This window comes from Piliocolobus tephrosceles, chromosome 6, assembly GCF_002776525.5.
Source record: "Piliocolobus tephrosceles isolate RC106 chromosome 6, ASM277652v3, whole genome shotgun sequence".
Classification (NCBI taxonomy): Eukaryota; Metazoa; Chordata; class Mammalia; order Primates; family Cercopithecidae; genus Piliocolobus; species Piliocolobus tephrosceles.
Genome location: NC_045439.1, coordinates 6,429,866 through 6,444,540, shown reverse-complemented (window position 1 = coordinate 6,444,540; position 14,675 = coordinate 6,429,866). Strand labels below are relative to the sequence as shown.

General features: G+C 60.8%; 1 protein-coding gene across 1 annotated transcript; it reads right to left on the bottom strand.

Moving 5' to 3' along the window:
* Nucleotides 1–1,489: 1,489 nt before the first annotated feature.
* Nucleotides 1,490–14,388, bottom strand: DEGS2 (delta 4-desaturase, sphingolipid 2). The gene is made up of 3 exons (XM_026455296.1): nt 14,204–14,388; nt 4,185–4,927; nt 1,490–1,981 (listed from the first exon to the last, which is right to left on the bottom strand). Exons 1-3 carry the CDS (start codon nt 14,283–14,285, stop codon nt 1,835–1,837), a joined length of 972 nt encoding a protein of 323 aa, XP_026311081.1. The 5' UTR covers nt 14,286–14,388; the 3' UTR covers nt 1,490–1,834.
* Between the last annotated feature and the right edge of the window lie 287 nt (nt 14,389–14,675).

The following is a 14,675-nucleotide window of genomic DNA, read 5'->3' as shown; positions in this document are numbered from 1 at the left end:
CTGGCAGCAGCCAGAGACAGAGGCTCTGACCCTCAGCTTCAAGGACCCAGGGCCACCAGCAGGCAGGCCTTGAGATCCTGTGACCATTCATGCCCCTAGTTCCCCCACATGACCTCCTGCGGCCACAGAGCAGTGTGCCCAGTGCCCGAGGGCCATGGCAGGAGAGGGAGCCAGCACTGGCCTGCTGGGACCCAGTGGCTGATCTCAAGGGCCAGCTCCTAGCACACTGCGTGTCTTTGGGCTTCCTGGCAGCCCTAGCAACAGGAATATGACTGCTCTGCCCCTTAGGAGGCTCAGCTCTCTGAGTGGCTTCGCTTAGGTCTGGTGGCACTTTTAACCCAGGGCCTGCAGACCACAGCTCAGAGCTGCTCTCTCCTACTTCCCTGCTGCCCCCCAGGCCAGGAGTCCTGTAGGCTCCCCAGGAGAGCTTTGAGGACTGTCTTCAGAGCCACCCTCCGACCCTGCGCCCAGCCTCCAGCTTGTGGGTGGGGCCGGGACATGTCCCTTTGCGCTGTCTGCAGAAGTGTGCTAGACGAGGCGCCCGTCAGGCACAGCAGGAGGAGTGGGTGCTCTGGGGCTCCCCTCGGCCTGTGGGCGGGCCTGTGTGCACAGGGAGGGGCCGCCCGGCTCAAAGTCCTGGTGCTGGGGCCAGCGGCACTTCCTTCGCAGAACAAGTCCTGGGCTCAGGCCCCTTCCCTGCGCCACTCAGCAAGCTGCCCACTCAGGGACACGGGAGCCCAGCACCATGGGGGGCCACTCCCAGGTATAGGGGGAGGCCTGTATCTCCCAGGTCAGCAGGGACAGCCCCTGGCACCCCACTCATGGAGAGGCCTTCAAGCCCTGACTATAGCTTCAGTCTCCCTTCCTAAGTCGTGGAGGCTGACGCTGCCTTTCCCCAGGGCTGTGGTGGGAGCTGCAGGGCTGGGCCCACTCCATCCCTCTCTGGCAGGGAGGGCCTCACCCAGGGACCCCTCCTGCCGCCTGCCCACCTCTGGGACATCAGGACCCACCCCAGCCCAACCCCTTTTCCAGGCTGGTGTGGGGTACAGACCCTCTCTGGGCTCAGGGGTGCTCACCGCTGCAGGAGGGGATAGGGAGCGCAGGAGGTGAGCAGGCCCGAGGGGTGTGGGCGAGGCAGGTGGTGTGGGCTCAGGGGGTGGGGGAGCCAGCCTCTGCAGGGCTTAGCCAGGCAAGGGAGCAGTGGGGTCCCCGGGCTGCTAGGAGGGGATTCTGGGCCACACAGATGACCAAAGTGAGCTTTCTGCTGTCCACACCTCAGTGCGTGTGCACACCACAGTGGCAGGCCCTCAGGGAGCACTGCCCAGCAGCAGCTAGCAGCCCACAAAGAGCCAGGAGTGCACGGCAGGACCTGGGCCTGGCCTGGAGGAAGCGGCACTCAGGCCTCAAGCTCCAGCCATTGGGGCGGCCTCGCGCCCCATTCCCTATGGCCAGGCTCAAGCCCAGACCACTCCTCAGAGCACAGTCCACGGGCTGTGAAACAAAGGCTGGGTTTAATGTAGGGCACAGGCACCCCAGAGAAGTCAGCTCCGTGGGGACCGTGGGCTCAGAGCACGCAGGTCACGGTGGGGCAGGGCCAGGTCTCACCCGGTGAGGCCCAGACCGGGAGGGCCACGCTGAAGGTCCAGGGCAACTCCACGTGCAGCTGGAGCCCTGAAGCCCACACTGCTATCGCCAGGTGTCTCTGCCCAGGACACTCCTCGGCGACAAGGGCAGCAGTCCAGGGTACAGGAAGGAAATGCAGCCCCTCAGTGCTGGGGCGTGAGGCCAAGGGGCCGGTGGGGGACGATGACCGCCACCAGGAGGCAGCCCAGGCTCACAGGCCGTCCTTTGCCAGCCTGTACACCCGCTTCACCCTGGCGTAGGGCCCTAGGGAGTCCTCAAACACAAAATCCCAGAGCACCTTCACCCACGAGTGGTGCTGCGGCAGGTGGTCATAGTACTCGGGCGCCATCTTCCGTACCTGTAGAGAGGAGGGCGGGGCTGAGGGGCTGCTTCTCCTCGGGGCCGCACCCGTGAGCACACTCAGACACCCGCGCACACATGGCGGGCATGCACACACATACTCACGTACAGACACGTTTCCGTGCACACACACACACACACGGGTGTACATAATGCACACACATTGTCGCCTCTGGGGTGTCCATGTCCAGCTCAGCCAAACACAAGGCCACCCTTCTGGCCCTCCCTGCCACCCACCACTCCCTGGGTGCCCAGAAGGCTGGTGCTGGCTGCTGGAGGGCCTGGTGGCCTTAGCTGAGCCCAGGACGCTATGGCAGAGGCACCCACAGGCTCGGCTCGGAGTGCCCTGCCCCAAGTGGTAGTTGCAGAATTCATTGCCCCACTCCACTTGGCCCCACCCCACCTTCTGATCTGGCAGACCCCACTGCTGGGGTGGTGGGCCCCCGGGGGGGTTCTCCCCGCAGTGCCTGCACAGTGCTGAGTGCCCACCTGAGTCCTGCCAAGCCACAGTGTCACACCCATGCATCTCAGCCCTGTGACCCGCCAACCTCGGCCTCAGCCAGCCTCACTGCTTGTCACATTCCAAGGGCCTCTTGAGCACCTGCTGTCCCCTCCAGCCTTTGTTCTACACACACACCCCCACCCGCCTCCTCCAGGAAGTGCTCCCAGCTTCAGCGCCCGCAATTGCACCACCACCATGCCGCCCCATTGCTCAACAGCATGTAGCCTTGGCCCAGCTTCCACCACAGGGATGCCCTTCCTGCCCCTTCTGCGCCCCGTCACCTCCTAAGGATGCTGTCAGGACGCAGGGAGCCCGGCCGCAAAGCCAGGGCAGCAGGGCCACAGGAGGCAGGGCCAGCACCAGGTACCCAGAGCCTCTCACTTTGCTCAGGAGAGGTAAAGGCTCGTGGCTAACAGCAGGCACTCGTGCCAACTTGGGTCCGGGTTCTCGCTCTGCCACCTCCTGAGATGGGCACCTCTCCCCTCTGCACCCTGTCACCTCCTGAGGTAGGCACCTCTTTCCCTGCGCCTCATCACCTCCTGAGGCGGGCACCTCTCCCCTCCGCCCCGTCACCTCCTGAGGCAGGCACCTCTCCCCTCTGCACCCTGTCACCTCCTGAGGCGGGCACCTCTCCCCCTGCACCTCTGCCTTCTTATGTATACAGCAGGGACAATGGATGAGGAGGCAGCTGCTTCCTGGGCTGTGGTGAGGTTCAAGTGAGATGATCCCTGGTGCAGAGCACCGCCTTTGTACTGCCAGCCGGAATGGAGGGCACAGGCTATGGCCCAGGCTTGGAATTCAGTCTGAGGGATTCCAGAGTCTCACAAGCCAGGGTGCACAGACATACAGGGACGTGTGCACAAACACCTGCACACCCCGGTAAGCGCTCACACATAACCACACACAGAGACGGGCGCGCACGCTCAAGCGCACATGCCAATACCTGCACACGGGGGCAGGCATCCAACCACCATCGCAGGGCAGACATGCTCACACAGACGCAGGCACACCCCGGTGCACACAGAGGCGCGCACTCAGGCGCTCGAACACCTCCCCAGTGCCACCTCCTCCCGCCCCCTTTGCCCACAGGTCACTCCAGCTCTTTCCAGGCAGCCAGAGGCTACCAAGGCGCAGGCTGGCAATGGCTGAGGGATGGCGCCTCCTCCCCCTTCCCCTTCCTCCTTTCTCATTCAGAAATTCTCCAGCTCTTGGTCTCCCGAGGCAGAGGTGCCCATACCTGGGACTTCCACTCCCCATCAGCTCTGGCCAAGCCCCTTGGGCTGCAAAGAGCAAGGCCCACCCTGTCCTCTCTGGCCCCTGGAGGGTCACAGGGCAATGACAAGGAATGGGCAGGGAAAGAGCCTGCAGAGGGGAAGGGTGGTGCTCCCCATGCAGTGTTGCTATGCGCCCCGCTTCATGGACGACACCCCGTCAGTATCATGGCGGCTTCAGGCAGCCTGAACTGTGAAATGCCTCTCAGACCCTACTTCCCTGAATTGGCTTCAGCCTCCAGCAGAGGACTCGCCTGTGTTGTGTGGCCTTTCCTCCTGCCCTGGGGACAAGTTCAAGTGGCCATGCCATGACCAGCACAAAAAGGGAGAGGCTGCTGGGTATGACCCAAGGCCCTTCCAGGGCCTCCACCTCCTCAGATGGCCATGCAGTCCTGCCCTGCCACAGCCCTGCCGCCCCAGCCACATACCAGGGGCAGGCTGTAGCCCGGGATGCTGGGGAAGTCGTGGTGCTCCACGTGGTAGCCCACGTTGAAGGTGATCCAGTTGAGGGGCCCATAGTAGGAGTAGGTCTCGTGGCCCTTGAGGAACATGTAGTGCTCGGCCACGAAGTGGCCCGAGATGGGGTGCAGGCCCAGGCCCAGGAGGGAGCTGGCCAGCAGGTAGACCATGGGCTTGAGCCCCCAGAGGGCAAAGATGGCCACATCGGCCGCCAGCTGCACCAGCGTGTTGAGCACCTCCATGCGGGTCACGGCCTTGGGGTGGACGCAGAGCGGCCGCAGCGAGTAGAAGAAGGGCTGCAGCACCAGCCAGAGCAGCTTGCGGGCGGGCGTGCAGAAGAACCAGCCCTCCAGGCGCGTGGGCACATCCACGTCCAGCCCATCACCGCCCAGGTAACGGTGGTGGTCCACGTGGTACTTCTTGAAGGAGGCGGCATAGGGCACACCTACAGGCAAATTGGCAAACACGGCCAGCCAGCGGTTGCGCGCTGCGCAGCCCGTGCCAAAGGCCGCATTGTGCGAGATGTCGTGGATGGCCAGCGTCAGCGAGTGGTTCACACAGCCTCCAAAGGCGTAGGCCCAGAAGAGCAGCCAGCGCCAGGCCAGCCCGCGCACCAGCCAGCAGGCCAGCAGCTGCATCAGCACCAGCGCCAGCACTGCCCACTTGAGGCGCGGGTCGGGCCGCATCAGGGCCTTGATGGCCGGGTACTTGGCTGCAAGGAAGACAGGGAGGTGTGAGGCCCCGCTCAGTGGGGCTGCACCCCACCCTCCTCCGCACGCTCCTTCCCACTGCAGTGGCCGAGGGGTGAGAAGGCAGGAGTGGCCAGCAAACCTCGCTGGTCCCTTTGCCCCTGCACACAGGCCCTGTCCCTCGAGGGCCTGCTGCCCCCCTCCCCCGACCGAGCCTCATCCCGCCAGACTCAGAAGGCAGGACTCCAGCAGAGGCACATACAGCCCTCGCTGGCAGACAGGCCCTGCTGCTCCCTGAGCCAGGCCTCGTCCCAGCTTGTTCCCACCTAGTAGGTCCAGGCCAGCGGGGACGATTCAGAGGCCATGCCTCAGTGCTGCCTGTGTGTTCAGGCACACTGGGGGCCTCAGCCCAGAGGTCGGGGCCCAGCGCCCACAGCAAAGTGGTCCCAGGCAGGGAAGCAATGTCTCCTGCCAGGCAAAGCAAGGAGGACCTACCGGCAGCTCCCACTCAGGAAGGCTCTGGCCCAGGCCCAGGGCTAAGGAGTCGCATGCGAAGTCCCCTTTGTGTGCCTGGATGTAGGCTGAGACCGCAGGTCCAAGGGCGCCACTGCCCACTGCCTCCCTCCTACCCAGGGACGCCCCTGCCCCCAGGGCAGTAGCCAACCTACCTGGGGGCCAGCCAGCTCCAGCCCCACTCCCACCCTAACCCCGGCCCCGCTCCCAGTCCCCGTTCCACAGGCAACCAGCTGCTGCTTCCCCTTGGAAGGAGGCCTAGCCTTGGGGCAAGAGGGAGGGGCAGGCCACACCTGTGCCAGGTGAGCCACAAGCAAGCAGCTCTGGGGACGGCCAGCCCAGGTCTCCAGCTCGTGGGTGCAGACAAGCATCAGCCACTCCTGCACCCTTCAGAAGCGAGAGCCACAACAGAGCCTGGCAGCCCAGACCTTGGAGAGTGGGCCTCACTTTGCCCATCTGCTAAACAAAGATACTAAGTTCTCCCTGTGTGGTGCGGCCTCGGGGTCCCTCCCCACGCCCTGTGCAGCCCACCTTCAGGGAGCCCCGTGCCCTTCCTGCTTTCCTCAGCACCTCCTAGGACTCAGCTGCCCCTCCAAGCCCCAGCCTTCCTTCAGGGGCTCCACTTTGGACCACCAGAGAGAGGAGAAACCTGCACACAAAAGGACACCAGTACCCACCCTGCCAGCCCCTCACCCAGCCCCAGTTATGGGCTGGTCCTGCCTCCCATGGGTGTGCTGGGGCCTCCAGAGCCGCTGGGAGCCCAGAAACAGCCACTGGGCTGGCCCATCCAACAAGCATGCCCCTAAGTCCCCTCTGCGTGAACTCTGGGCTGTTTCGAACTTGGCGCATCTGGCAGGAGGCCTAGTGCAGGCAGGTCCCGACAAGCCTCGGGGCCCATCCCCAGCCATCACCTGGCCAACAGCAGGGGCCCCACCAGCCTATGTCTTCCCATCTGGGAAATGGGGATGCTCTTCCTCTATGTCCATCAGGCTGTGGGGAGGCCAGCACGATAGTCTGAGTCCTGGGGGTGCCAGCGCTCAGTAGGCACGAGCTGGTGCTGTTGTCATTAAAGGTGCTCTGAGAGCAAAAGCTGGTCTTGGGGCAATGACCTGGCCCTGGCTTGTTTTCACAAGAGCAGGCCCAAAGCTTACAGGCCCGGGAGCCGCCAACTGGAAGTAACTAAAAACTGGGCAGTGCACGAGGTAGCTGAGCACGGGCAGCACAGGGCGTGACTCAAGGAGGAAACATGCAGGGAGCCCCAGGTCACCTCACCTGCCTGCAGGCACCTGCTGGACTGCAGCGCGGGGCTGAGGGACCCCCAAGGAGCTGAACGAGCAGAGAATGGCACTCAGGGGGCCCGAGACGCCCATGCTGCTGGTCCAGGGGCTCCTGCCAAAGGCCCGGGGCCCAGAGAAGCTTTGCTAGAGCCGGAGCCCCGTGACAGTTCTGGAAACAGTAGCTCCTGGAGCTTTGCACCAAGGAGTTCCAGAGGCGGCGTACCCTGGGAGTCCCAACCCACTGAGGCAGAGAGGCCTCACTGAATACCCCAGCCTCCAGTGGGCCCCCCAGAAGCCTTGTCTTAGGAGTGGGTCTACTCTGCACCCACCCAAGAAGGTCAGTTGACTAACTCCTTGCCAGAAGAAAACAACCCACGCTCTTTGCAAAGATTGCAAAGATCTACCATCTTCAGCTCCAGAGCGCCCAGGTCCCTGGGGGAGTGGGAATGGGGACATGCCAGGAACACTCGGGACCACGCCATGCAAATTGGATGTGCAGGAGAGGGCTGTGGCTGAGGTCACCCTGGGTGCGGTCAGGATGGGGTAGTAAGTGAAGCCAGAGCTTGGAAGTGGTCAGCTGCTAGGGGTCACAGAGGTTCAGGGACAAGAAGAGAGGGCAGGCGTCCCTGGACTTAGCCAGGTCATGGTGTCTCAGCAGGAGCCGTTCTGGTGCAGCCCGGGGCAAGGCGAGGGTGCGATGAGGTGGCGAGGATGGGTCCGTGGAGGGCATCGGGCAGGGAGGGCAACAGGAAGGCACCAGAGGACAGCAGGACGGGAAGGAGATGCCAGGGTGGGCGTCATGGAGAAGGCGAGGGGCGCCAGAGCTGAGTGCCAAGGGGACTCAGGAACTCCTCGAGAGCTATGAGTGTTATTTCTGGGTGTGTCTGTCAAGATGTTTCCAGACTGGCAGAGGGTAAGTGGACTGAGTGGGGAAGGCCCGCCCACAGTGTGGGCCAGCACCATCCAGTCAGCTGGGACCCCGATAGAACAAAAAGGCAGAGGCAAGGGTCTCCCTCCTGTCTTTCCCTCCCTCTCTCCTCCCCTCCCTCTCTCCTTCTCCCCCTGCTTCCCCCCCTTGGAGCTGCAACACATGCGTCTCCAGTCCTCCGATATTAGGACTCCAGGAACCACCCCAGCACCCCCTACCCTCCCTCTGCTTTCAGGCCTTCAGTACCATACTGAGGGTTCCACCATCGAGTTCCCTGGTTCTGAGGCCCTCAGACTCAGACTGAACCATGCTACCCCTACTGCCATCCCCAGGTCTCCAGCTCGCAGACAGTCTGTCATGGGACTTTACAGCCTCCACAATCACAGGAGCCAATTCCCCTAATAAATCCCCTCTTTGAATGGATAGATGATAGGTAGATAGGTAGGTAGGTAGGTAGATAGATAGATGATAGATCGATCGATGCAGGCATGGTGGCTTACACTGTAATCCCAGCACTTTGGGAGGCTGAGGCAGGAGGTTTGCTTGAGCCCAGGAGGTCAGGATGAGTGGGCAATACAGCAAGACCAAGACCTTATTATGCAAAAAGTTTAAAAATTAGCCAGGTGTGGTGGTGTGTGCCTGTGGTCCCAGTTACTTGGGAGGCTGAGGTGGGAAGATCGCTTGAGCCCAGGAGTTCGAGGCTGCCGTAAGCCATGATTACACCACTGCGCTCCAGCCTGGGTGACAGTAATGGCAAAAATAGATAGATTAGATAGATAGATAGATGGATGGATGGGTGGATAGATAGATGGATGGATGGATGGATGGATGGATGGATGGATGGATGGATGGATGGATGGATGATAGATAATAGATGAGAGAGAGAGACAGATACACACATACATACATAGATAAATAGGTCTATCAGTTCTGTCTCTCTGGAGAACACTGACCAATTCGGGGCCTCTTCCAGGGGCTCAAGGAAAGGGGGACAGGGAGAATGGGTGGGACTGGGGAGTGGGAGTCAGTGGGTTCCATGGCCTTGGGCTCCATCTTCTCCGGGTCACAAGAGAGGGGGAAAGCCCAAGGCAGAGAAGGACAGGGAGAAACACAGCTCCCTGGCAGCCCCGCGAGGAACTGCAGACCTGCAATTCCTAGCTAGACACCCAAACCTGGCCCAGCCGGGGAGCTCTGTCCTGCTGTGGGCACTCAACTGACCTCAGGAGGGACTCTGCCCTCCCAGACCTCCAGCCTGGATGGCAGGAGTAGCTGGGTGACACATGTGCCTTGAGGGCTCTCTGCTCCGTGGGGTAGCACAGAACCCGACGTGCACAGCCACCTGGAACCAAGATACACAGACCCACACAGACAGTTTCCAGCAGTGGCCCCAGGTGAGGCACGAGGCTTCTGGGCAGGTGGCCATGAACGACAGCTGTTGCTAGAGGTCACCCTGTCCAGGCAGGACACAGAAATGAAGGGTCTGAGGTCCAGGGAGGTGCAAAGAAGGGCCCATGAAGGTGCAGCAAGGCTGAAAGAGCCAAGACCTGAACTCAGGACCCCCGACTCCAGGCCTGCACAGTGCTGAGCAGGGCCCTGATAGGGACTCGGACTCCATCAGCAGTGATGCAGTGCTTGGCTACACTGCCACAAAGCACCCAGAGAAAATCCTGGATCAGGGCTGGGTGCAGTGGCTCACACCTGTAATCCCAGCACTTTGGGAGGCCAAGACGGGCAGATCACCTGAGGTCAGGAGTTCAAGACCAGCCTGGCCAACATGGCAAAACCCCATCCCTACTAAAAATACAAAAATTAGCTGGACAAGGTAGCGTGCGCCTGTAGTCCCAGCTACTTGGAAGGCTGAGGCAGGAAAATTGCTTGAACCTAAGAGGCAGAGGTTGTGGTGAGCCAAGATCCCACCACTGGACTCCAGCCTGGCAACAAAACGTCTCAAAAAAAAAAAAAAAAAAAAAAATCATGGATCAGGCTCAATCAGACTCCTGTGTGCCCTTGGGCAAGCCCCTGTCCCTCTCTGGACCTGTCTCCTCAGTCTCCATCTGTAAGGTGTCTGCTCTGACAGCCTCTATGGCTGTGAGCACATGGAGATGGGGTCTTCCCTAGGGGCCCATGGGGAAGAAGGGGCAGCAGGTGCCAAGGTGGGAAATGTCTGGCACTAGTAGATCTGCACACTTATATCAGTTAGCAGGCTCGCTCATAAAATTCCAGAGGGCAGAGTCAGAGGTAGGGCCTGCTGAGGGGAGGCCAGCCCAAAGGCCCCTGCACCCGCACGACAGTTGCATCACCCTGGTGCGACTCTGATGAGTTACAGCTTTTGCCCAGAAATTCTCCTGACAAATCCGCTGAGCCACTGAGCAGAGGGACTGCATCAGAAACAGTCCCCTGCCAGAGAAGCTGCTGTGTCCTTGCCTCCAAGAGTGGCAGAGACAGGGCCCACCCCATGTCAGTCTCCTCCTCTCAGCCGCAGGCCACTCCACCCCTGCCCCTCCTGACTGGCTGGCAATAAAGTCACTTTTGTCTTGTCCCCAGCAGGGCTCCCAAAAGCAAAGGGGCCTCTCGCCACCTCCACACTGGACCCCTCTGAGCCCCCAAGCCCTGGCTCTGGCAACATCTAGGGAGACCTGTTCTACCACCTTCCCAGGGAGGCCAAATGCCATCGCATGACAGTCACTGGCCACGTGGGAGGTGCCCCTTGTCACTGCCTGTCATTGCACCAACATTCCACCTCAGCCGCCACCTGCTTCCCAGCTCCCTGATCCACCACAAAGCTGCTCAGGGTTGACAGTGTCACCTGGTGGCCGCAGCAGGAAATGCTTCCATACAACGTGGCCTTTCCCCCACCCATCCACGGCTGAGTAACCCGACCTGGGACAAGCCTCTCCTCACAAAGGCAGCAAAGTCCTCCTAATCCATCCCCTCCTTCCTAAACTTCTTCCTCCCTAGCCCTGGCCTAATGCTCCGGGAAGCCACCTACCCACAGCTTCCTGACCCTGTCCATTGTGGAAGGCACCCTGGGACCTAATTGGATCTGGCAGTTGTGGAAAGTGCCCACCTTCTCACTGGCCGCTCACTAAACCTGCCTTTCATTTCCAGTGACAAATATATACTGAAGGTCTGGGAGCAGCCAGGCCTCTGTACATTACAGAGATGGGGCTGCCCCGCAGCCGTGCAGCTCCGTGGCTGGGAGATGGAGCCCCAAGTTCCTCTCATGGCTCTGGCAGTTTGGTTCTGGATTTTACCAGTTACCACTGACAGAGCCCCAGTCCCGGCCTTTCTGAAACAAATAATCTAGCAACGGCCAGCAGTCTCGCTTCCGGGTTTTCCTCTTTTGTTTTTCTTTATTTGAATTTTTGTATTACCATGTGTGCCGTGCTTTCATAATTTAAAAACAAACAAAATTACAAAGCTATTCATTTTCAAAAAAAAAAACAAACAAACCCAGAGCTTGCCTTTTACTCCACCAGCCACGCCTGGCTGGATCTCTGATGGGACCAGTTTTGCTGGCTCCGGTCGTGCCCTTTCAGGCCAGGGAGCCTCAGCCCTGGCCTAGGAGACTCCACTTTCTTAGGAAGTTATGTCCTGGGGAGCATGTCTCCCTCCCAGGCAGGAGCTGGAGACGGACTTTGGCCCCAACCCCAGAGCTCCTGGAGCCAGCTCTTTGCAAGGACTTCCTGGATTCTGACTCTGAGATTATGATCTTTATTGAACATCCCTGGGCACCCAGGAGCTTGGCATAGGCTGCAGGAGCCAACTGGGTGGGGCAGGAGGCTGCCTGAGCACCAGCCTGGCCCGTGTGTTCCCAGGCAAGTTGCTTCCCCTCTCTGAGCCTCACTCCTGCCTCTTCTATAAAGAGATGCTGGCAGTTACACAGCGTTTCTCCGAGGACTGGGAATAGCACAGGCATGGGGGAAGCAGAGTATTCCCTGTCCTTAGGGAAACGACAGGCCTTGCCAGGTCTATCTCTGAGACATTAACTATTATCGCAGCTGATACTCATAGAGTCCGGGAATAAGCACTTTACGTATCACCTCATTTAATCTGCACAACAGCCCCAGTAGGAAGGTATGATTTATTAACCCCTTTTAATTTGCCCAGGCCTCAACGCCTTCCTCTGTTTACAAACTCACCTGTGGCTACTGAGTGGGGGTCAGGGTCCTTGCCAGGAGTTCAGCTCCACATCCAAGCTCCTGAACTGTGCCCCCAAAGAGCCCAGAGCCCAGAGGGCTTGTAGCCATGGAGGGGAACCCAGAGGGGTCTCCATCCAGCTGGGCCAGGCCTGGGAGCAGTGGAGGGCTTTCTGCAGGAGGCGGGACTGAACTAAGCAAGCAAAGCTAACCAAGAGAGACCCTGGCAGAGCAGGGAGGAGGGACATTCACCCGGGAAACAGCTTGTGCCAGTGCCCGGGAGGGAGGGAATGGCACGTTCCAAGTTTATTAGCTGGAAAGGAAGCCCCTGCTTCCTCCCCGCAGGAAAAGGAGCGTGGGTCAAGCTGGAGAGCCGGCCCTGAGGACTTGTGATCCCCACGCCCTGGCCCCAGGTGCCTCTCCCTAAGTCTTTCAACCTTCCTAGTCACCCACTCCAGAAAGCCTCCTGGATTGGTTCCAGGGCCTGTGGCTTCCCTGTTTAGAGAGAGCTCCTTCCCCATGTCCTGGAGGCCAAGGTACCGTCCCGGGCACCTTCCCAGCTGAGGTCTCATCTCGTCCTCACACCTACTCTGCCTGGTAGGACGACTGCCCGTTTTGCAGATTGGGAAAGTGAGGCCACAGCCCAGAGCGTCTGGGTCCCTCCAGGTGGCCCTGGGTAGGCCCAGCTCCTATCCTATGGATATGAGTTCCTAGGGACCAGGATACTGGCTGCCATGTGCCTCTTGCCTTTTCCACATGGGGCCAGATAGCCAATGAGTCCTGTGAGGGGAAGCTGGGGACAACCAGGGGAGGAGACGGACACGCAAACAGGGCCAAGGAGGCCCCTGCTTCAACCTCAGCCCCACCTCAGACCTGGTGAGGGGCAGTAGCCAGGACACCTGCCCTGTTTACATCATGAGCAGGAACCAAGGTTCCTCCCTGCCCTCCTCAGGAGCTCCACAGCATAGGGGAGGCAGCTACCGCTGCTGGGACCAGACGATGCTGGGCTGCAGCTCACCTCCCAGGAGAAACCACAGCAGTCACAAACCCACACAGAGGCTTCCAGCTCCTGAGGCCCCAGCTACCTCGGGATGCAGTCACAGGCTAGCCACCCAATATATCTTGGGTTTCAAACATTTAAAAGTGATGGTTTCTCAGTATGCTGCCATGGGATTAAAAAAAGAGGAAGAAAGAAAAAGTTGGCTGGGCACAGTGGCTCATGCCTGTAATCCCAACACTTTGGGAGGCAGAGGTGGGTGGATCACTTAAGGTCAGGAGTTCGAGACCAGCCTGGCCAACATGGTGAAACCCCATCTCTACTAAAAATACAAAAATTAGCCGGTTGTGGTGGCACACACCTGTAATCCCGGCTACTCGGGAGGCTAAGGCAGGAGAATCGCTTGAACCTGGGAGGCGGAGGTCGTAGTGAGCCGAGATCGGGAGACTCTGTCTCTAAATAAATAAATAAATAAAATAAAACACCCAATTAAACTGTGAAACCATCCATAAAATAAGTGCAAATTAAAGCCACAATGAAATAGTATTGTTTCCCCGATCTGACTGAAGATTACAAGGTGTGCCAACGCGCGGTGCTGACTTAGGCAGGGGTGCCTCCCGCGTGGGAGCGGGAGGGGCAGGCCTGTCTCAGCCTGCGGCGATTTGGTGGCATCTGGCCAAAGTCACTCTCCAGACGCTGACCCTTTGATCCCGTAAGCCCTGGCCAAGGACGACTCACTGCGGCCACCTTGCTTGTGGGCTGGATGGGGCCTCTGACATGAACTAGAGTGACTCCGAGTGGGTAAAGATGCCCTCCTCGCAGAGGACACGAAGCGACAAGGAAAACAGCCGCCACGTAATAAGCGACATGCCAGAATAGACGGATTCCTTAGTACAATCTTTGCTTTTTTTCAAAGAAAAACGCGCGCCTCTCATTCGCGTTTGCTCCCTTCCTGGCGATCATCCGCCCTGAACTCCAGGCTGGGGCGCCCGTGGCCGCGGGACCCAGGGGCTCTGAGCGCAGCAGACACCCAGTGACTGCGGGTGGAGGCGCCGCAGGGCGCAAGCTGCCTCGGAGCCAGGGAGCGCGTGCGCCTCGTAGCGCGTCCCCGGGCCGTTCCTGCGCCCCGGCCCCCGCCCCGGCCCCGGCCGGGAGTGGCTCGTATCCCGCGACCCGCGAGGAGCAATTGAGACGCGCTCCCTGGCGCACGGACCCGTACTCGGGTCCTCGGAATCCTCAGGTCCCGGGGAGTTTCACAGCCGGCCAGGGTGGGGGACCCTCGGGGAGCCGGCCAGGGAACCAGGGGAGGGGAGCAGCAATGGCGGAGCGCCCGCCGGCATTTGGGCCAGAGCTGGAGCGGCCCATCTAGGCTCGACTCCCCGATGCGACTCCAGACAGGCCAACGGAGTGGTCACCACCCGGCGGGAGCCCCGCGCCGCGCTCACCCAGTATCTCCTTGCGCCGCTGCGTGTGCGGCTGGTCGGTGTAGACCCACTCGAAGTCGCTGCGACTCGCGCTGTTGCCCATGGTGGGGCGGGAGGCGCCGTTCGGAGCGCGGCCGGCTCGGCTCTGCTGCACCTGTCCCGGCAGCCGCGGCGCGGAATCGACTCTGATTAGGGCGGGGCGGGGGCGGGGCCAGGTGCGCCACGCTTGGGGCGGGGCACCTCTGGCTGGGCTGGGCGGCCGGGCCCGGCGCCCTCCAGACCCCGACGGGTCGCTGGGGTTTTGGGAACCTCAGCTGCCTCGGTTGGAAATAAAGCTCCCTGGCAGGACCAAGGTGGCCGCGCGCGATCTGCGCGAGTCCCTGGGTTCCTCGATGCGCGGGGGCCACTGCTGCCGTCGCGGCCGCCCACCGGCTCTGCGCGCCCCGCTCACCCGCAGGCAGCCGTCGGGTTTTCCCCCCCCACCCTCCCCCGG

Excerpts from the sequence above, each read along its gene's own strand:
- DEGS2 (XM_026455296.1), bottom strand. The coding sequence starts at position 14,285 with ATGGGCAACAGCGCGAGTCGCAGCGACTTCGAGTGGGTCTACACCGAC. Across the intron at positions 4,928-14,203 it reads GCGGCGCAAGGAGATACTGG|CCAAGTACCCGGCCATCAAG; the intron begins GTGAGCGCGGCG and ends TCTTCCTTGCAG. Across the intron at positions 1,982-4,184 it reads CGGGCTACAGCCTGCCCCTG|GTACGGAAGATGGCGCCCGA; the intron begins GTATGTGGCTGG and ends TCCTCTCTACAG.